Below are 23,521 nucleotides of genomic sequence, written 5' to 3' on the forward strand. Positions count from 1 at the left end.
TGAACCCTTGGTTATCGATTAAGCCAGAGGTGTTCAAGAACCGTTAAAAACCGAATAAACGTCAAAATAAGTTTGTTCTGGTAGCGTTTTGACCATTGACGTACATGTTTTATTTGACGTTTATTCGGTTTCAACGCTTCTTGCACGCCTCTGGATTAAGCTGTTTGCACATTTTTGTACATAATGATCAGTTGTAATTTTTTTGACACATCTGTCAATTTTTACAAACTCAGTTGAATTTTGAACCTTTAACGGGTTAAACGGTTAAACTTAGACAGTCAATGAATACCCTTGATTCTTTTTTGTCTCGATGAGAATGATTCAACTAGAGTATAGGATGATGCAAGCGCAATGGCATGAAGGACATAGGTCTTACCAAGCATTTGTTTTGGACTGGATGGTGCTGTTCCACCTTCGAAGCCCGAATCATTGCTACAGGTACTCATTCTAACGTCTTTGCTGGCATAGAGATTGAGTTTGTGATCTGGTGGTGATGGACAATCGAAGAACTCATCATCTGAACTAGTTGTATGCGAGCTAGCATCACTATCACTGTCATCCGACATATCGGACTCATCACTGGAGTAGTACTCAATGTGTTTCTTCTTTTTCTGAAGTGGTCTTGGTGTGGCATAGAGGACTCTTGTGGCCTTTTCATCCACTGTAAAGCACTTTTTCTTGTGATCCGGACTGAATTTCATGCATTTTTGTGGATTGAAGCCACCCTTCTTCTCATGGGTCTTCTTCCTATGACCCTTGGGACTCTTCTTATCCTTCTTGGCATCTTCTGCATTGGCTTCTTCTGCCTCCTTCTTGTCTTCTGAAGTTGAATTTGATGATGATATGGATTCGATTGGTTGTGATTCAGTTGAATTTTCTTCATGATCTATTTGCTCACCAGTTTTCTTATCCAATGGTTCACTTTTGTCCTTATTGGGACTCTTCTTAATCACCTTCTTCACTATTATTATCTTCTTCTTCACCACCTTCACGGGTGGTTTCTCACTGCCATTCACTTGTGGTGATTCTGGTGGCATTTCTACTTTGGGTTTATCACTTTTATCATCACTTTTTGGTACTGTATCACTTGATTTTTCACTCAGGGCACTAGTTGATGGGACTTCGAGTGGTTTACTGGTTCCCAGATAATTTCTAGCACCATCAACTTCAATCGCCATCGATTTCTCCGACTGATCGCAGTCGAGTGATAATTCATTTAAATTGGTGAATGTTGGGAACTTTGAGATCTTGCCAGAATGTGATTTAAAAATATTCACCTCCTTGTCTCTGATGCTGCTATTGCATGTGGTGATCTCTTCGTGATCATTCAAATTGATTTCGTTACTGATCGCTTCATTTGCCATTGAAGTTCTGTGAGCCTCCCTCACCACTGGTGGCGTCACACTTTCTGAGGTATTGGCCTCTCTGGTAGGCGACATACTGGTAGTATTTGATGTTGCCTGTGGAATTTCCTCATTGGTTGGTGTACCACCAGCCGCCGCGGTATTTTTGCTCGGTGATTTTTTAGCGGCGGCTGTTTTGGCGCCAAATTTCTTCAGCCCAGGACTCCTGTCTCCTTTGGCTTTGCCATCCATCGTGGAGTCTTTTTCCGTGGTATCAGTGATCTTGGTGCGATCGTGAGATGGTTTTGGTGCTTCAGGTGACTTGGCTTCTGGCCCATTGGATATTTTTAGTGATGCCCGCATCGGTAATTTTTCACATTCTTTTTCCTGTGGTATTTTTACCACATTCACATTATCCACAGATGTAGAAAATCTTTGACCACTATCACGATTTTTCGAAAACAATGTTTTTTCACCACTTGACGCACCAACCAATTGTGAAGTAGGATCACAAGATTTAACTCTACTACCATCAATATTTTCCCACCCCGTTGTTTTCACATCGGCCCCATTGTTGGCCGATGACTGTACTTTTGCGTCAGTTATTGTGGATTTACTTTGACTTGGTTTAGAAACCTTCACCGAATTTTCACTTCGGTCACACAATGCAGCAACAGGTGCTAAAATAGATGCACTTTCTTCGTCATCCTCGATAACAACTGATCTCCTCTCCATTGTGACGTGTTGAGGAGTCTCCTGGGGAATTATTTCAGCTGATTGACTCTCTTCAGCTTCCTCATGGAATGCCCTTAGCATTTCAATTTGGCGGGCTTTTATCTCCTGCTTCCTCTTGTTGTAGTACACCGTTTCACGCATACCACTCCAAATGTCCTCAACATCCTTTTCCATCTTCTTCTCTTGAGGCTTCTTGATCTTCTTCTTTGGCAACTTCACCACATGCTCATCAATATGCTCAACAACAGCATTTAGTTTCTTCTTCACCTTGATCGGTGTTGAATTTTCCGCTTCAGCCTCATCCACAACAATCGGTTTGACAATACTCAGGATCGGTTCGTCAATACCCACTGAACAGGTGATCTTATGTGTGATCTTCTTCTTACTCTTGTGCTTCTTCACAGAGGATTCTGTGTCATCTAAATGCCTCTCGAGGATACAATGGAGCGTTCCAGAAGCGGACTTTGTCACCTTGTTTACAGCTTGTGCAACAGCTGAGATGACTTCTTCTTGTTCACGTATCAAGGAAGCCTTACGACGTAGTTCGCCAGCATTCAGATCATCAACCGATTCCAGTTTGTCGGATGAGATATCCTGGCAAATATCGTGAAAACTGGGACGTCTCTCCTCGAGTCGCACCCCTTGATTGGGGATGCAGTCGAATGTGAAGTAGTCAGGCACTTGTGCATCAGGGATACTCGGTGGTGATCTATCCTGACGATCGTGCTTGATCAAATGGCGTTCGAGAAGCCTCTCCCCGGGGGATTTCTTAGGGGCCTCCTTTGGCTTCGGGGAGAGTTCATCGCCAAAATTGTCACGCCAAGTCTTCTTGGTCGGTTGACCGTCCGTGGGTGGTGCAGGAGGTATTTCAAGGGGCTTCACAGTGGGTTTTTTGGGTTCCTCTTTGACGATTTTTGGTGATTTTCGCCCACTTTTGGCACGCATCGTTGATATCCGCACAACTGTTCTGTCTCTCTTAATTGGCTTCCTCATATCGGGATCATCATCTTGATCACATCGTGGCATAAAGACTGTTGGATCTTCTGTATCTTGGGGTTGTTCTTCGGGGTCCTTTTCTTCGGGGTCCTTCTCTTCGGGGATACGGGACGTTGTTGATGAGTCGCCGTAAACTCTGTTCTTCCTTGCTGATTCCCTTTTGTACCGCGAAGCTGAGACATCGATATCTGCCGTGTTGATAGGGATCGGACGAGGAGCGATGTACTTGGGTGAGATGTGCATAGACAGTTTCGGTGAATTGATCCGGGTGAGGGATGATAGGCCAGTAGTACGCCTTGCTGAAGCATACGGAGTTTCGGAGATTGTTGACAGCATTGGGGTGTATCGATGACTAGAAGCGTAGGTCGTTCGACTAGGGGGTAGAACAGGGCTCCCATAGCTACCCGTGAGAGCCCTGGTATATCCAGCAAATGAAGCATATGGCGGTGGATTGATATAGGGATTGATCAACGGTGGTCCTGCTCCGTAGTAATACGATAAATCCGAATAGTATGGCATTTGTGTTACTGTGTATCAACTCTTTCACTTATGCAATGAATCACTTCATGATGGTATAGTTCAAGGTCCACCCAAGAGACTTTTCCTCGAGCGTCACACACCACACAGAAAAACAGTTTTCACACAAAAATTCTGTGGCAACGACACAACCGATGAACTTGGTTTTCGTGAGATAAAGATAATCACAGAAATGATGAGTTTTCTTCTCTGTAAATTTTATTTTCACAAAATAACTTTTCCCAACTTTTCCTCCTTTTTATTCCTACTTTTTTTTCCTTCTTTTTCACTTAATTCTCTTTCTCTCAAAATACATCCAATTGACGCTTACAGATTACAACTTATTGGCACCCGATCAAAATTTATATATTTTAAGTCGAAAAATTTAAGAACAAATTTAGAACATTATGGTCCATATGAAATAATGATGATGAATTATTGCAACAGCTGATCCGATTATATTGACTTTCTTCCTATTTATTGTTTAAATTCTAAAACACTTTTTTTTTAGCAGAAACCGAATATTCTGATCACTTTCAATTTGTGAGAATTTTTCAATGATCTTCCTTTGATCTCACTTGCAGGTAATGGTGGAATTATGACATGCGTAGAAAATATTTCAAAAGTGAATTAGCGCGTGAAGAGATTTTCTCGAAGATCGAAGAAGATCCTCCTTCTCAAAAAATCCGAAACGTTTTGGGCTTCAAAAATATGAACCACCACTTTTCGCGAATTTTCACAGACTGAGACCAGTAGGAAATTGAAAAGGAGGAAAATGCTCGTGAAAAGTCTTGAGTGTCTTGAAAATTTTCTCTCTTTCACATTTTGTCGTGCCTCTTGAGCCTATTTGAACTCAATGCTGCCGAAAGAGATGAACAACTTAGAACACACACAAATGTGATTATTCTGGCTGATCTTTTGCCCATTCCGAATATCCGTAAACGTGTGCGACCGAAATATCGCGTGTTAGTTTTTCCCCATCCAAAAAGCCGAGCAAAATTTTCATGACCGGTAGTTTTTATCATCCAAAATGATCGTAAAATAAATTTATAATTCAGCTCTATTAGCACTCTAACATCATCCAGAGAAAACATGGGATTTTAATTTAATTTATCCCCCTCATATTACGCCACTTATTAATATAAACTCATTTGTCACGAATCACTTTTCCCTCCGCAGACCATCCTTCAAATATCGAATGATCATAAGACAAGAAAATGCTGCTTGGTAATTTCATGAGACGCAAAATGGTTATTCTTTTTTTGTCCTGAAAAGTGTCTCAACCTGTCACGTTGGTTATGAGTTTTCTTTTCGTCTTTCCTTTCACACACAACTGAAAATTGTGGGAAAAAGACAATTGAAAATGTCGTGAAATATGCCAAAAATTCTGCTACGGTCTCACAAATTTACGCTTTGTTAAACCTTTTTACACGTTTGCGGTTGTTATAAAATAACTGCCACTTTTTGAACTTGAATTTTTTTCAAGATACAGTAGAAGTACTGATTTTAAGTTAGGTTATGTTTTCAGTACGCGACATGAAATGTTGTCATAATTATTTTAATATTTTTGGCAAACTTTATTGAGTAGTTGTGATAATTGTGATCCATAATGAAGAGAGCGAGGATAAGTACCACAATCGCAAAGAAAGTGGAAGTCGTCGAGCAATTTCAATACTAAAAGTCGTTGATAATTTTAAAAAATGACATGGACTATAGTGTGCGACCCAAGTGTCAAATCTGGAACCAAATATGGACTATAGCGAGGCTCTACTGTATCAACACATTTAATAAAATATATTTATCAAACTGTATAACAGTTCTGTGATATTTCTAATGTAAACCTACTTCCAATGAATTGTATGCGTTGCAAAAATATTTGACAGTTATAAACGTTACTATTTAAATCCGTTTCTAATCTCTAATATTTCTCTGATATATTCAAGAAGTTTGACGGATGTCAAAAAACATGTTCCTAAGAAAAAGCCGTATAACAGTTTTGCACCACTTTAAGGTGTTCTACCAACTGTATGAAAATTTGTTTGGTTTTTAAAATTGTGAATTAAATATTTTATTGATAGGATTGCGTTGAATAAAAATTTAGAAAATTTAAATTCGCAAAGAAAATTTTATAATAATTTCAAAGAATGACACGAACTACAAGGCTCATTTAACATTTGTATATCTGTTCAATGAACATTTTTGTTATATTTCAAAGAGCTTTCCCAACTGTATGCAAGTTTATGCATTTGATAAAATTGTGAATAAAATATACTATCTATAGAACTGCATTATGAAACAATTTAAAAAATTAAAACTTGCAAAGAGAATTTTATAATACTTTCGAAAAAAATTGATACGTACTATAAAGCTTAGTGAACGTCTGTATAACTGTTCTGTGATATATTCAAGAAATTTGACGGATGCCAAAAAAAAAGTATTTCAAAGAAAAGCCGTATAACACTTTAAAGAGTTCTACCAACTGTATGCAAATTTGTTTGGTTTTTAAAATTGTAAATAAAATATTTTATCGATAGATTTGCGTAGTATAACAGTTTTGAAATAAAATTTGGCCGCTTTAGCGCTGATTCTTTCGAACCTCCAACGGGATTTTAGGTAAGTTGTCTCTGATACACCTTGGAATCGGTACAGAAAAAAAGCTTAACCGGAGAAAGCTCTTAAATCTGGAAGGTTATTTGAACGAGAGAATTATGACTCTTCTTGCTTTATTTTTACTATTACTTTCTATTATTCTTCTCCTTTTATTTAATTCTTTATCAAACAATATAAGAGAGGCTGACTTTGCATATTTGAAATTAATATCCATATCAATGTCAGTATAAATTACACTTAAAGATGTGATATAACAATTTTATAACACATTTTAATTATTTGACAGCTTGCTGTCGAAGATTTATTACCCGACTGAAAATGACAAACTCTTTTAACTAATAAAGAAATATTTTTTTATGTTATACTCTCAATAATTTACTGAATTTTATCACTGTACTATTTTATACCAGTACGGTCTACATTTTTAGATTCAATGAAAAACAATTTATACCGAAAAATTACAAATTTTCCAAAATGGAGAAGGCTATTCACTATTATTTCCTGAATAGAAATGCTTTGAATTGACAATCTTAAAGAATCTCTGAAGTGCTTACTTAAAAATAAATTATTTTAAAAATCTGTAATATAGTAAAGTTTATGTGTACTTCTAAAAATATGTATATCATAACTTTTCTCTTATTCTAAGGTCAATAAAAGCATCCATAGATCATATTTTAGCATAATCTATTTTGATTCTAAATAATCCAGATAGAAAATTTTGCCAAGAATTTATTCACCAGACTTCTGGCTGATCTTTCAACGTTAAGATTAATATTTTATTCATGAAAAATTGAGATTTCTTTCAACGAATGTTTGATAAAAGAATAAATCGTTTAGCAATCTTATTACACTTTTCCAAAACGTCTGAAAAAAAAGCTAGAATTTATTAGAAATGAATTAAAATGCAAATGAGATTGAATCAAAATATTTACAAAATAAATTACAAAACCTTAAAGATAAAAAATAATTGAGTCTATAGAGGACAATGGGGCAATATAGGACACTAAATCTTTTTCTTGAAATGATTCTTAAAGAGAAAGAAATCTTCTTATTCAGAGCTGGAGTTTGGAGATCTATTTGCACAAAAAGTCGTTGATATTCGACGAATTTAAACTCATTTTCGAATTTCAAACTAAATTTTCGAACAAGAGGTTGAAAATTTATGAAATCCGGCGTTGACTGTTCATACGAAATACTTTTCAAATATATCGTGTAAAAAAGTTGAATACATTGAAATACATTGAATACAGTTATATTACTCCTGAGACATTCAGAACACTCCTGAGACATTTTAGAAACTGTTTTGAGTGATTTATAAAGCGGTTGAAATCGGTTTAAGATCCGGTTATGAACTGATAAGTGATTTTTGTCCGAAAATCAATTTTATTACTCTTGAAATTATTTTGTGGGATCCTTTGAGTGATTTTTGCATAGGTTGAAATCGGTAGAGAACCGGTAAACGGTAAATGATGCGAAAGTACTTTTGAGGTATTAGTATCTGAGTTACGTCGAGAACTTAGCAAAACCTGGAACGCTTTGCCACTCCTTTTTTTATTATAAAAAATCATGTACTCGTATGCATATAAATAGTCAAATATTCTTGGCAAAGGGAAGAGCTCTTGACAGCAAAAATTTAACAGATGTTTTCAAGGAATTCAATGTTTGTGTTATATCGGCCACCGCCGTCTTAACATTGGTAACCAACCTCCAGAGAAAAACGGTGAAAAACTATTTCTCAGGTTTTATGAACAGGTTGAATTTAGTTTAAAGGAACTTACGATCTATTTTTAGTTTTCCACTGACCCGAATTCAATTTATAGGGGATATCCTGCATGTTTCATATATTTTTTTGTATTTTGACCTTGAGCATTATTTACAAAACCCGGAGAATTATCTTGAAATTTTATAACACTTAGTATACTAACTAGTATAAACTTTATTCAAATAAATCGATTAGTGTTTTTGTCACATTTGTTTAAATAATCAAAGAATAATCCACAGCGTCTCAAACTACCCGCGTCTCAAACATGCAAGTTCTCCCCTACTGAACAAAAATTAAAGTTTTTCCGATCATACTAGGGAAGGTGTTTTAATTTGGGACAGGGTGCATTATAAGCACCAATATCCTAAATATAACGTGCCATATTTTCAATACGAACTTAACTTTTTTGTTACTTCCATTTCAGAAGTGTTATTGGAATCTGTCTGTTCTTATTTATAAAATTATTCTTATGACATTTAAAAATGAATAAAAATGTAAACATGAATTTTACTCCAATATTTTTCTTAACAAATTGCGCACACTGAAGTTTAAACAAAGAAATTTTACTTCAAATTATATTCAAAATTGGAAGAATTTTGTGTTAAAATCTTCTAAAAAGAATAAATATTTACGTAGAATACATTATTCATCAAATATTGAGAGAAAATTCCATAATTCTAATCAATTTATATTTAGTGTCCAATTTTACCCTCAGTGTTCAAAATTAGAAGCTGTACAAAATTAGGAGCTCATTCCCCATTCAAAATTGAACGCATTTTGTGTTCTAATTGTGTCTTCTAAGAAAAACAAATATTTAAATAGAATATATAATTCATCAGATATTGAAAGAAAATACCACAATTCTAATCAATTTCTATTTTGTGTCCAATTTTACCCTCAAAGTGTCCAAAATTAGAAGCTTTACAAAATCATGAGTACTTTTCCCTATTCAAAATTTAACGCATTTTGCGTTAAATTCTTAGATAGAATACATTATTCATTAAATATTGAAAAACAATTTTACCCTCAAAGTGTCCAAAATTACAAGCTGTCCCACATTACAATCACTTTCCATTAATCAACAATGCCCATTTGTTTTGCCAAATCTCTGTCTAAATTACCTGGCTCTCCCCTACATATAAATTTTGAAAGTAAGACATTTTAACGAACATACAAAACTGCTGTTTAATATTAATAAAACTTTGGGATTCTTCTTCAAAAAAAAAAACGCCACAATAAAAAGTCGAAATACCGCGCATTGTTTATAAAGTGACCGAGTAATTATATCACGAGGAAAGAACAAATTGGTTCTATTTTTGGATTTGAAATTGATAAATATATTCCAATTACCTGCTTAGGGGGCAAATGTAGACATGGATTCCATTTGAAATTGAAAGTGGATCAAGTAGTATACCCAGTTAAATTATCTTCTAACCAGTGAAAATATTTACATGGCAAAAAGAACAATTTCGCAGACTTTATAGAGTGAATGTTTATGTGAATGGTGGATTTGTATTTTTAAACATTCATTTCTGACGTCAAAATTATGTCTATCTCCAAAGCATCATCCGTAGGAATAAAATACAGAGTGTTGGTGTTTTTTTTTGTTAAATGTATATAGAAATGTTGTGGGTGAAGAAAGAATAAACTTGACATTATACGGAAGAATAAACTTTTTTTTATATAAATTGAGCAGAGGAAGGACATTTAAAATGAATTATTCACAAAAGGTCTGCAATTAACAGGAGTTATTAATAAAGAAATCATATGACTTGTATTTAGTCATTTTTGCCATTTTCACTGCATTTTAATTAATTATGGCAAATTAGTCAGAGAAATAATCAGAAGAAAAATCAGCAATTGTGGCATTCTGTCAGAAAATATGAATAAATTTTAATTTGTTGCACTTTTGGAAGACCCAAACAATTAACAAATCTAAATGTGATGATATGAGAAAATAAAACTATCATAATTAATGGTAAAGGGAGTAGGTAATAAATTTTTCTTGCTAAAACATTGCCTAATTTATTGAATTAGCAACTGGCCAATTAAATGCAATGAAATGTGCATAAATATTATTGAAAATTATTTTGGGAAAACTTCCCAAAAAGTATTAAAGGATAGGTGGGTGAATTCATTAAGTACGGAATAATAATTACCTCAATTTATTGAATAAAATAGGAGACAAAAATAATAATAACTTCTAAAAGATGCTATTTGTGTGGATGGATTATAAAATGATGGTTTGGCACAAAACCAGGACATATAGATGAAATGAGAAGTGAATAATTTAGTGGAAAAGCCGCATTTATATATTATGGGACATTGCTATATAGGCGTTAAAACGGTTTGACAATGAAGGAAAGCAAGAGTGATAGAAGACTTTTGAACAACAAGAACCTCATGAGAGTTGCAACAAACTTATAAATCTCCCATTTAACACAATTTATTGCCTACTAACCATCGTATTCTTAATCCTAATCATGGCAAATTAATTCCTAATTATCTTTGTAAGCGAATTTTACTTATTGAACCTCTTATTCGTTTTCTGTTTATGGATTTAGTCATGCGCACCTAAATGATCTTTCTCAATATCCAATACACAAACCGAGTTTTTCCCCAACATTTCCCGCCAAAATGGAAATGTGGTGAATATTTTCTCACTCTCTGCATTGCAGTAAATGTTTCAAAAGGATAAATAAAGAGTAAAAGTAAATATTACCTTCACATTTCAAACCTTGCCTAAATAATCCATACAGGAGCGATCCGCAATGATCACAAAATGTGGGTGACATAAAGGTGTATGACTTAAAACGATGTGGAAGGTCAATTTTAAATCTCTCCCGAAGATACTGAAAAGAGAAAAATAAATAATTTGAAAGAAAAATCTTAATAAATCTTCATTAAAAGCTTTTAGGGTAAGATTGAGTAATTTGGAATCATGTCTAATTGGGAACTTTGAGATTTCCTAACTGTGTTATCACACTTGCACATTAAAATTTTGATATTATTTACATTAATTGTCGCTGGTGAGAGTCCAAATGTGTAATTTGTGTGTTTGAATCATTTTATATTCAAAATTTGATCTATTTGTTGATAAAAAGGTAGACTTGGCCCGCAAAATTTGATATAAATTGATTTATAGCATTAATGCGAAAAATTAATGCGATTTTCTCTTTAATTTTTTAATGTGAAAAATATTTATGCTTTAGGTAAATTTAAACTTATTTTTGCAGGCCAAATCCACTTCTTTATCAATAAATAGAAAAACCCCAAATATTAAGTTACTCAAAGATGCAAATAACATATTTGGACGCTCACAATCGACAATTAATGCGAATCACATTAAAATTTTAATTTGCAAGTGTGATAACGCCGTAACACTTTTAGATGGAAAAGGGGAAAAACAACGAAGAAGTAGGGGAAAGCGCGCTACTTTCGGACGATTTATACTTCAAACAATTCACTGTTTTCAAAGTATTATTAATTTGGCCCATTATAATATTATATTGTAATAGCTAGTTCAATGCTTCACATTTATAATTAAATTGTCTGAAGCTTTAGTCGTCCGAAAGTAACGCACTTCCCCTACTCTCTGAAACAATGAAAAAAAAATCTAAAAATTCCAAAAACTGCATCATTCCGAATTACCCCAACTTACCCTAAAACAATTTAAAAAAAACAAATTTAGAAAGAACATAATTAGGCGGAAATCATAAAAACAAAAATAGTACAATTAGTACAAAAATAGTGAAATATTCTTGGCAAAAGGAAAATTATTGTTATGAATCAGTTTGACATTTTAAATGAGATTTGCATAGGTGTCCAATAATTTGTCATTATTACCTCGCCAAAATTGAATTTGACTGTTCAAAAGTGTTTATTTCATGTTTAAAATAGAGCAAAAACATTTAATATTAACTTGGATTTTCACCAATTTTCCATTGCCTTAACTATCCATTATTTCGAATTTTATTGTTCTAATTGCAGCTTCTGCCTGGTGGTTTTCAAACAAAGCAATATATGCGTTAAAATTAATGGTTTTGCAAATTTTATTGCTTGAAATCTTCAAGGGGGAAAAATTAGCTATTATGTCGTAATTCTATCAGAAAATGTTGTAACTATTTGTTGTCTATTTTCTTACTAAAAACACCGAATAATTAGCTAATTTTGTGATTTTGTGATTCTAGCCAGGGGTCAAGCAAATTGAGAGAATAATTTTGGGTTTTCGAGGACCCCATAGTAAGACGATCTTCTTATAATAAACATGACCTCGTCCAAGGGGGTGATATTAGCTCTGAAAAATGCGACCAGTTTTAGTATACATTTTTTCCTGTTTTCGTACACATCTCACGAGATATCTTCAAAACTACGTAGATTGCCATTTTGGGGTTTTCGGTGGCCTATTCAGTATTAAATTGACTTTTATTTTGTATTTGTATTTTTTGCTAATTCATTCTACAATGACGGAAAACAGCTAATAAACCCAAAAGTTTTTTTTGGCACGCTAGAAACATATGAGAAACATAGGAAACGTCATGCCCCTGATTTTAGATATGTTTAATGTATAGATATATATAATGACCTTTAAAAACTCCTTTTACCAAGGTGATTCATTACACAAAGATCAAACAGCTCTAACATCTTAGAATCATAACCAGAAATGAATAGGTTTTAATAACTCCGTATCTGTTACGATTTTTATTTATAAATTTATTCAAATAAACTATAAGGTGACAAAATATACGGGTTATATGGGGGGTAATGCGATACATAATCTCTTCCCCTCAATTCCTATGTTCACCTCCAATCGGGCTAGATGCCTGGTAGGCCACGGTACGCCTAGGTGAGTGACAGAAGATTGAATAATTAATCCCAGTGGGAAGTCACGAATCTGAGGGTAACGAACAAAGAATCTGGTCCTTCTAGAGAGTGACCTTTTAGCCCTCCCAGTAAAACCAAGATTGTTACGAAAACTCGCAAGGGGCCTCCGATAGAATGGACTTTTCGACAGCGACCTACGCTACGTATCTGGAGCGAGCGGACGGAGAGTCGTCAGGACTCCAGGAGGTTAGTGCGAGAGGCTCGGTCCCTTAAAAGGACGTTGCAGCCATATAAATAAGTAAAAGAACAAGAAAAATATAATTTTTACTATGACTTGACTGATGAACTAAATCCCGGTATTCAAGATGGTCATTCACGTTCATACAAATAATTTTCTTTAAAGGATAAAAATAAGTTATTACTCAGATTAAAATACAGTGGGACCTCGATAGAGTCAACCCCCAATAGAGTCAATCTCCAATAGAGTCAACAGCTATTTTTTTACACTACGGACTCCGATAGAGTCAACTTTTCCATTATTATTGAACTAATAATATTGTATGACTTTTTCGAAATTAAAATAAGTGTTTTGGTGTATCAACGTAACGTTTTTAACACAAGAAAAATAATACTATGATAAAATTCGTATTTTAACCGTGTAATCAAATTTCGACAAAATATTTTTTTTCGTGATTTTAAGCCTTTTGACCGTTTGAAAGTTCTCTTACCTTTTCTCTTCTGTCTTAAGATTTTTTGATTAAGCCCTATGATCCAATATGATGTGTTTTCTTGTAAGCACAAAAAAAACATTTTGGCAATAATGAGGGTCATAATAATAATCCCTAGTTTGACTTATTAGGGGGTCATCTGAAGACTCCAATTAGATATCTCTAACAATTTAGCGCCCATTTTTCAGAACGAGAAGAAAATGAGAAAAATTGGTTTTATTGCTCTTTTTGTGAAGTTTAGAGCCATAGTTATGTCATAGCGAAAAGAACAACTATCAATCTCTTCTTTCATACAATAAAAGTTTAAAATAAATTCTAATCAATAACGTTACTTGCATCAAAATTTTAAACAATTAATATCTACCGGAGCTCTTCTAAAAAAAAAAAAGTGAGAAAAGAAATCTTTAAGACACCATTTCCTTATCTTAACATCGTGGATGGACTTCAATATTATCACATGGATAGTAATTTTAACTTAAGATACTTACTAATAATGAAAATATTCCGTAAAATCATTCCTTAATTTTCAATTTTTGCCCAAACATGGGACTTTTTTGGACCAGAGGGTGTAGAATTTATGGGTTTAGTAAATGAAATATTCTACTATCGTCTTAAATTTATCAATTATCTAGTACAAACATAAAATAATACCCCTTTATATCAAAATTTCACATTTTAATTGATTTTTTTCAAATTCCGAGATTCACCGAATCGAATGGAGTCAACAGGTCTGGAAATAATTAGTTGGCTCTATCGAGGTCCCACTGTACTTTTGAATAGTTGAATCGTCAGGATATCTATTATATGTCCTTACATCATTTAAAGAGTACGAATAATTGAACGCAATAGTTGAACAGTTTTGGTTTCTCCGAGACGTCACATTGTTTTCGTTACCCCTACTTTATAATTTAATGACTTAGCCTTAAAGGATTTAAGGACCATTACACTGTTTTTAAATACTTTTACTAGTAGGAATGTCCTGTCATTTCAATTATAGACGAATAGTTTAACTTATCGAATTTAGGTTTCGTTAAATCGAGTCATTTCACGAAGTATACAAAAGAAGTCTCACTTTAAAGGCAAATATTAAAGAAACTAGGATTTTAAATTATCTTAAACTTTGACCATCTTATGTTTTATAGCCTTAACTCTATCTAATATCCATTTGATATCATTCTAATCAGTGTTTCTATAATATTTGAGATTGAAAACTGGCAAATTCTTATTCAAATTAGGTCACTATGCTCAGTAGGGAAACTGTCTATGCTTCGTACAATCCCAAGCTTTGTAATGCACGAAATTTTCCTATGTTTCTCAATAAATGTAACTCATCGAACCCATATTTTAAAAACTAGGGAATTTAAAATTCAGTCCTTAAGAAGCTTCGGATCGTACAAAGTACGAGCACTTTCCCCTATTAATGACTCCCATTCATTTATTTATTGATCAGCATTTTTCGTTAGCAGAATAAAAAAGTGTACAATTTGCAAAAACGCATTGTGAGTGTATGAAGTGTACGTCAGTAATTAAATGGGGTAAAAATGAATTCGAGCTTTTAGCTTTTGGGATTTTGTCCGGGATCCGGTCTACACATTAGAACATTACTGCCTTAAGCCATATGGGTCAAAAGAGCCGTTAGTAGAGGCCGTGAAACCAGCCGAGAATCAGTCCGAATAGAATATAACGCCTATATGAATTCATAGATAATATAGGGCTCCTTGTCCATTGAAAAAATAGTTGATATAAGACCAAGTAATATAAAAAAAATTAAATAAAATCAGTACTCCATGTTTGCAACTGCCCCAACTTTATGAATAATAAGAAAATTAATAGAAGAAACCTCTATAAAAATCTTGCCAATTCATCCAAATACTTTATTCGAATAATTCAAACCAAAAGAATAATTTTAGGCTTTACGATCCAATCTTAATAAGTTAATAAATCAAAACTATCAACGATTTATTACTTTGAAAACATTTATATTTATAATAAAAATATACTTACAATTGTACTCTCTGAATTAAAACTAGATTCCGAACATGTTCCCAGCAATTTGTCGTGACACTTTTTATGGACCGCCGTCTGACATGCTAAAAAAAATGCAAATTGAGCAGGTGAGCTGAAAGAATAATGAGCAACCTGTACTCACTGATACACTGATAGCCCTGTTTGCCAAATCCCCAGAGAAATTCCTTGCAGAAGGCACAAAATGTAGGTTGCCTGAAGAACTTGGCCACAAATTTATGGCCATTTGACTCATGTGTCCGTTGGTGTTTTATTGCACCACGACGTTTGGATATGTTCCTAGCACGCGATTTCGGTATCAGGGCAAAGTTGCTCCCATAATCCAAGTCCTGACGGTGGAAAGCACTGGACAGTCCGGACTTGTGGCTGTCCGTGTAGTAGCCACTGGAGGCAGATGAAGACGAACTCATGGCATTCCTGTATCGATTCTGTTGGTTGGGAATAAGAAAGAAGTGCATTTGAATTCACAAATGTGTCAAACGAGGAGCTTGTAGCTTATTAAGCCGTTTTGTGTAATAGAATTATTTGTGTAAATTTATTGTGTAATTGAAGTAAACGATTATTATAATACGAATATTGAAAAAACAACGGGCATTTGGGTGAACTTATGCTTCAAGAAAGCAGTTTATAACCGATTAATCCGTTATGAGTAATTGAATTTATTGTGTAAAATTTATTCTTGAGTTTATTGTGTAATTGAAACAAACGATAATAGTTTGAAATCACAATAAGGATTATAAAAAGTAGTATTTGATAGCACAAATGTTCAAAATAAAGACCATAATAACCCATTAAACCATCTTGTTTAATGGAATTATTTGTGTAAAGTACATTTTTTAATTTAAATAACTGATAACACTTTGATTACAATGAAGATTATTAAAAAAAGACAAAGAATTTTTTAGCTTATAATTATCACTAAGCCATTTTTGTGAGGTAGAATTAGTTGTGTAAATTTCATTGTGTAACTCAAACAAACGATACTAGTCTGAGTACAAAGCGGATTATTAAATAAACAAGTTTTTTTTAGAGCACAAACCTTTGAAACGACGAGCTTAAAACTCATTAAATCGTTTTTTGTAAGGAAATAAATAGTGTAAATTTTAGTGTGTAATCGAATGGACCGATAATAGTTTGATTACAATGCAGAATGAAAATAAAACGAGTACTTAAGTTCATAAATGTGTAAAACAAACATTTGAGTGCATAAATAATTGAAACAAAGAACATATAATCCGTTATGCCGTTTTGTGTAACGTATTATCTATGTAAATTTTATTGAAGTAAACTATATAGTTTGGTTACAACGCGGGCTTAAAAATAAAACCAGCATTTAAGTGCACAAATGTTTAAAACATGAAACACATAATTTATTTAGCTGTTTTATGTAAAGAATTTTCGTGAAAATCTTATTGTGTAATTGAAAAAAATAATATTGTGATTACTATGTAAGTTAATAAACAAACTAGTACATGAGTGCATAAATATTTAAAATAAGGAGCTTATAATCCATTAACCCATTTTAAGACTGCATATGTTTATATCAAGTATCTTGTAATCCACTAAGCCATTTTGTGTAATGCAATTAGTCGTGTAAAGTTAATTATATACTTGAAATAAACTATAATATTTTTATTACAATGAAGAATAATAAACAAACAAGTATTTTAGAGCACAAATGTTTATGTCAAATAGGTATCACCAGTTAACCCGTTTTGTGTAATAAATTCCTTGTGTAAATTTTACTGTGTGTAAATGAAATAAATCATAATAGTGTAATATTAATATAGATATTAATATTAATATAGATGCATTTGCATTCACAAAGTTCAAAGTAAGAAAAATATCACCCCTTAGACCGTTTAGTTAAAAACAATTTTTAGTGTAAAGTTTTTTGTGCAATCAAAGTAAACAATAATGGCACGATTACAATGTGGATTTTTAAATAACAACTACAAAATTATTTTATTCAAATTGCATAATAATTGTATTGTTGTGAAAATTTATGATTAATATAAAATCAAACCTCTTTTGTGTGTTAAAATTTTTTTGTGTAATTTATTGTGTAATCAGAAATTACTTTTCGGTTATGTATGTGTCTTTAATTCGAAGATTTAGCAACTGTTAACCAAAGATTTCGCAACAGTTTGTGTAAATTTACAACAAAAATTGTGTAAAGTAAACTTTTTCTTTGGCGTGTAGAAATGGGTTGTAGAGGGAAATTTTCTAACCTCAGGATGCATAGTCCGTGATGTTCGTGGCCTTTGGCTATTGCTGCTCTGTCCATTGGCCGCTCTTCGGCGACCATGAGCCCCAGTGAACATCATCTTCAATGCTTTGTTTGGTGTCCTTTCACGCACTTTGCATCGATGGCACAGATGTCCTTATCACAAACACTTCTTGCATGTCTCTCCTCCGCATTCCAAGCATTTCTGTTATTGCACTAAATAAACTCTTTTTTCTTTCTCACCAAAAAATTCTTTTAAATGTTTATTTACTCATCAATCACTACACATATTTTGATGTTGTTCTTAGCCGAATGATGGTATGAAGGCAAAAAATTCGCATGTGAGAACTATGAGGAAGAATAGGAGCACAAAAAATTATTACACTGTTTAACATGGTAGACCACAGAAAGAATTCATACAGAAAAATGTACACAAAATCACTACATTATGGCCTTTCTTCAGGGAGGCGAGAAGTAAGATGAATAGTGTAAAAAAAATTTATCTCGATCATCCCAGCTGTTAATTACAATTTTACACACATATTTACAATATAACAAGGCATTTCATAATGTAAACATTTCCCCCAAACATTTATTTATATTGCCTCCTTCAGATTTGCGACTTTTCATTCACTGTTTCATTTCGGTTGATCGCGCTCTTCCCCTTAATTTTGCTAAGTTTGTGAAAATAAAAACTTTTTTCTTAATAGCAATTTCAATAAACCGGACTTTTTTTGCCAACTCCTGTTGTCTCTGAAATTTATTTTTGGCTCTTCTCCTGCATTTTATCGGCATATTTTGGGAGGATGAATGAAATACTGGTTAAAGTGTGGGATTGAAATTGTTTACGAAAGCATTACAGGAGTTTTTTCGTCGCTGGCTGTAAAAATGTTACAGGCACGTGCAGAAATATTGACATTTATCTTGTAAAACAACATGGATTTATTTAAAAAAAAAATCTGTTCTATTAAGTAAATGAAGAAGTACAGGGATAAACAGGTCTGTGATTCACGGTTCAGTATGGCAGCCGATAAGCCGATGACGAAGACAGATCGGCGCCGATGAGCCAATCTGTCACTCACGGTTTATTTATTGACCATACGTGTTCGCCTCCTGAATAAAGTGCCATCTACATTAAATAAAATTCTTAGTTCCACAAAATATTTTAGTTCCACAAATTATTTTAGTTCCACCGCGTTTTTTGATTGGCTGAAATTTTGAATACTCTAGCAGTCTATCCAGAAACTCGAAAGCACTAATTACGAAAGTTTTTGATGGTAACTTGACGCACACCTTAGTATCATCCAAATTCGAGCATTTTGCAAAGTTTCCATCGCTTTGCCACCCCTCAGAACTTTCAGTGATTACATTTTATGTTAATTTGTCAGAATTACTGCCATGAAGATTAATTTCCAGATTGCAATCAAACTTTAGAATTAATTAAAATTTTCAATTGGCCAATAAATCTCCTGGGACACAACACTTTTCCACACATCTGTAATCCATTAAATTAAAAATTCTGTACGATGGAATTTCAGGCACTATGCAGTAATTTATCGAGAATGTGAATCATTTCGCCCACAAATTATCCCCTTCCTCAATTTAAAATTCTTGTGTACAGGAATATCAATAAACTCTCGTGGATGAATGAGCGTAAGTAGAGCTAGCTCCTGGGTTTGCTGATTTAGCAGGTGAAGATTTAATGGAGGAGGAAAGAGGTGTGTAAATCTCATCTAGGATTTCCGCTAGATAATGTTTTGAAAAATTGAAAAAATAACAGATCTTAGAATAATTATAGGGACAACCTGAAAAAGGTTGCGATATTGTTATCGTAAAATAGGGGAGGCTGGAACAAAATTTGTCTGAGCTTACAGCAAACTTAGAGTCGAAAGAACACCTCTTCGACAGGGACCCCCATTGACACTTTTGTCAAAATCATGAAATTTATTTAAAGTGTCTAATAAAATGTAAATAATATGGCGTTTTTTCTTTAGTCTACGGTTTCTGATAAGGATAGGTGTTCAAATTTCGTATTCCAAATGGTATAGAGTAGGGTGTCAATAAAGCCTGACACGACTTCTTAAAGTGTCAATAGGTATTCCTTTTTTTTTGTTTCCCCCCTTATCTACCCCCCTTACCAAGGTCTTAGGCCGTGAGGCCTATTTTGACCAAAATCAAATGCTCAAAGATCCGAAATACATTCTTCTATGTATTCAAAAATACCAAATCGTCGATCAATGAAATTTTTTTTCCTGTCAACTGGTAAAAATAAATAAATAAATAAATAAATAAATAACAGATATGAATTAGGACCTTACACATCACAAGCCGTGTTACAATAGGTGTTCCTTTCACCCTAAATTATTTAAAATGAGCGTATTCGTCTAGGCAATTCACTGCTCTAAAACTTTTTTGAAGACTACCGTTTCGATAAAAAATGAGCTTTTCGATTAATTTTTAAAAGTCAAGTTTTTGAAGGTGCTCAAAAGTACTGGGACAATTTTTACTCTCGCAAACACAAAAAAAATGAATTGACATATTTTTATAGATCATTATTCTTCTACAACTTTGTCGAAAACGTATTAACTCAAGAAGACTCTAAATATCAAGAAGACAAAAAAACGGAAATATTTTTCTAAATGATTTTCAATATAATAAAAAGAATATTAAATTTAAGCTTTTAAGCATGTAAAAGTGCAATATTTAATTTTTTTCCAATTTTTCGTTTATTAAAAAAATCAGTAATTAGGACCGAATTTTTGGAGACCTTAAATTTTTTATTGATTTTTTTATTTATTTATTCAATGTTGACTTTTGAGACACAAATCTCTTGAAAGCATAGTGTGGTAGCATATTAAAATAAAGAAAAGCAACAAGCGCCCACCGCCGCCTTAGAGTTGGTGACCAACCTCCAGAGCAAAACGGTGGAAAAGCTCCTTCGCAGTTTAAGGGAAAGTACTCTCCCTTCGAACGTTCATGCCTTCGAATAATGTGAATTTTCTTTAAGTTTTCCTAAGAAATTTCAAATTAATTATCACACAATATATCAATTGACATAAGCTAACTAATAAAATTAATAGAAATATTTAAGTCTCTTAGGAAAACTTAAAAAAAATCACTTTATTCGAAGGTATGGGCGTTCTAAGGGAGAGTACTTTCCCCTATATGTGCCAGGAGCAACATGTTAAGTTTAGGGCTTACGCTTAGGTTTAGACTTACGCATAATTATCACATAATTACCAATGTGAAATGTAGAAATGTGTAACTCTCCTATGAAAAATAAAAGAAATTCACATTATTCGAAGGCATGAACCTTCGAATAGAGAGTACTTTCCCCTACATTTTATTTACAAAGTTTTATTTTGAAAAAGCTTCATTTTTAATAGTCACTATTACTCAGATTAGATAAGTTAAACTCGTACTTAAACGAAGAACTTTTGTTTGCTTGATTACAACTTATTTTACAGTACGAAACTTGGCATAAAATACGCCGTAAATGATAAATTTTTGTATAAAATTCTCTTAAAATCCAAATTTTATTTAGTTAAAAAATCTCTTGTTCAAATTTAAGTAAAACTCGTAAGCCTACAGGAAATATTTAAGTTTATAACTTCTGATCAACTTACTCTGAGTAATCGTGACTATAGAAAAGTAAGTTTTTTTTTTCAAAAAACACTAAACCACGTTCCCTAGAATTTTTTGATCACTTCTCAGTGAATAGTCAGTGGATCTACTCCTAGAGCCCACATCTTATAGCGAAAGTGTCCTAGGTTCGAATCCCTTTTAATTTAGCAAAAATTTTTCTTATATTAAAATAATTTGAAATGGATAGTGCTTTTCTGTATTTGCTTCTATGCGATCCACGCGGTATAGGAATGATAAGACGCATAAATTCAGAAAATCTTACTAGACATTGCTTAGTGGGATGTTGGGGTAGAATCATTATTATTACTATCCAAATACCTTCCCTTCCCCTACAAAACCTCGTTCTAAGAAAAATTGGAAGTTCGGATTTTAATAATCCTGCAACAATTCAGAATTTATTTATGCAATTCTAAAATATTTTGAGTCCTAAGAAAGTTGGGTGATTTTTAAATTAATGTATCTAATTTTCCTAATTTTATCCTTATCCGGAAACGAGTTAGATGTAGTTCGGATATACTCTAAAAAGATGTTTCGACTATTAACAATTCGAGATTTTGGCGTTCGGGATCTTGGCCTTTTCGGATTTTGGATTTCGGGATTTCAACCTATACCTAGAACTTTTATTGCAAAAATCAATGCATTTTTTAAAATGAATTTTGAATAGGTTTTAGGGTAATAAACTAACCTTTTACACTTGGATTTTAAAACACTAAACATCTTGAAGGAATTTTCGGAAAAACTGTTCCTAAAATTAAGTGACAGTCTGTATGATTCTGCCTTGTTCTTTGTTTTCACACAGCATAAATTTCGGTGTTCCACTTTATTCTTTGATATACTAAGAGGAATTTTGTTGATTTTTTAAAGCGGATTTGAGGGAAAAACAGAAATGAAGGAAGCCTTTTGCAGCTGGGTAGTGTTTTTCGGCAAAAAAGGAGATTAATTTTGAACATTTTCGAAAAAAAACGGAAAATTGAGAAAACAAAATGTTTGCCTCGTGTAAACAATTTGAAACCCACAGATTGATATTAAAATGCAAATAAATTAGAGGAAAATGAAGAGGACGAAGATGCGAAAAATGTTGTTGATATATTCTCTCAACGTCTCCAAAGACCAAACTATTTTTGATTATGGGCAGTGTATAAAATTAGACTGGCTCATTGGAATTTTATTGAGAAAGAAATCTCCTGTCTGGCATGGATTATATTTATAATTGGGCAGAAGAAAAAAAAAAGAAGAAGTTGCGTGCATAAATGTGTGTTGGAGTATATCCCAATCTACCTTTTTCTTTGATTTTTCTTTTTGGTTTTTTCTTTTTGCAAAGGAAAATATTCCGTGTGGGTATAAATAATTGGAAGAAAAGGAAAAATTAACGTGCTGAAGGGTAGGCAATATCCGATGTAGATCAATGATCTTCAATTTTGTGTTCTCTCTCAGCCAAATTAGTCTTGAAGATCATGCGAAAATGTGAAATTGAGGAAGAAATAGAATTTTTGGGATGATGAAAATTCTATGGTATATTTTCCACTTGGAATGGATTTTCCTGTTTTTAACGCACACTTTTAAAAATTCAAGCCAACATTTACATCATCGTGAAATACCATCACCATAATCTTGTATATGAATCACAAATCTATAAACATATTTTCATATATACACAGGCAAAAAAAAATATAGAATTATATCCAATATATTATTCGAGTGTTTTCGTCTATACTTTTGGAATTCATCAAGTAGAATAGATTGCTAAATGTCTTCATTAATTCCCTGTGAAATGTTTATATTTCGTCAGCACAAGAAAAAAAGAAAATGCTTCTGTTGTTCATTGGATTTTAGTGCACTGAAAGTTGATCAATTTTCACTTTGATCAATTAAAGTTACAGTTTTTCATCTTTGCACATTTTTATCAACTTTTAGTCACTTTTATCAGTAAAACTAGATCACGATCGCACAACTTTTCGCGAAAATCAGCAAAATTTTTCATAAAAATTGACAGAAATGGAGTGATCTTCTAAAGATTTTTTCAATTTTCCTCTCTGCGATCGCACAATTCGCAACTGAACACTTTTCCGTTCACTGACGAATAGATTCATTAAGTAAGAAAAAGCGAAAT

General features: G+C 33.1%; 1 protein-coding gene across 6 annotated transcripts in view; it reads right to left on the minus strand.

The window, feature by feature from the left end:
- LOC129806028 (putative protein kinase C delta type homolog) overlaps window positions 1-23,521 on the minus strand; it is a 49,172-nt gene extending 25,651 nt beyond the window's left edge. Inside the window, exons 1-5 of one of the 6 annotated variants that reach the window (XM_055854333.1) lie at window positions 23,016-23,521; window positions 17,771-18,114; window positions 15,664-15,967; window positions 15,519-15,604; window positions 10,685-10,814 (exon numbers count right to left, since the gene is read on the minus strand). In XM_055854333.1, the coding sequence (XP_055710308.1) occupies window positions 10,685-10,814; window positions 15,519-15,604; window positions 15,664-15,967; window positions 17,771-17,866 (616 nt within the window). In that variant the 5' untranslated portion in view covers window positions 17,867-18,114; window positions 23,016-23,521. Of the gene's footprint in view, window positions 1-376; window positions 4,389-10,684; window positions 10,815-15,518; window positions 15,605-15,663; window positions 15,968-17,770; window positions 18,115-22,994 lie in introns of those variants that run through there. The other 5 variants (XM_055854332.1, XM_055854328.1, XM_055854331.1 and 2 more) reach the window with 5 other exon arrangements.

Source organism: Phlebotomus papatasi, chromosome 3, assembly GCF_024763615.1.
Source record: "Phlebotomus papatasi isolate M1 chromosome 3, Ppap_2.1, whole genome shotgun sequence".
NCBI classification, from domain to species: Eukaryota; Metazoa; Arthropoda; class Insecta; order Diptera; family Psychodidae; genus Phlebotomus; species Phlebotomus papatasi.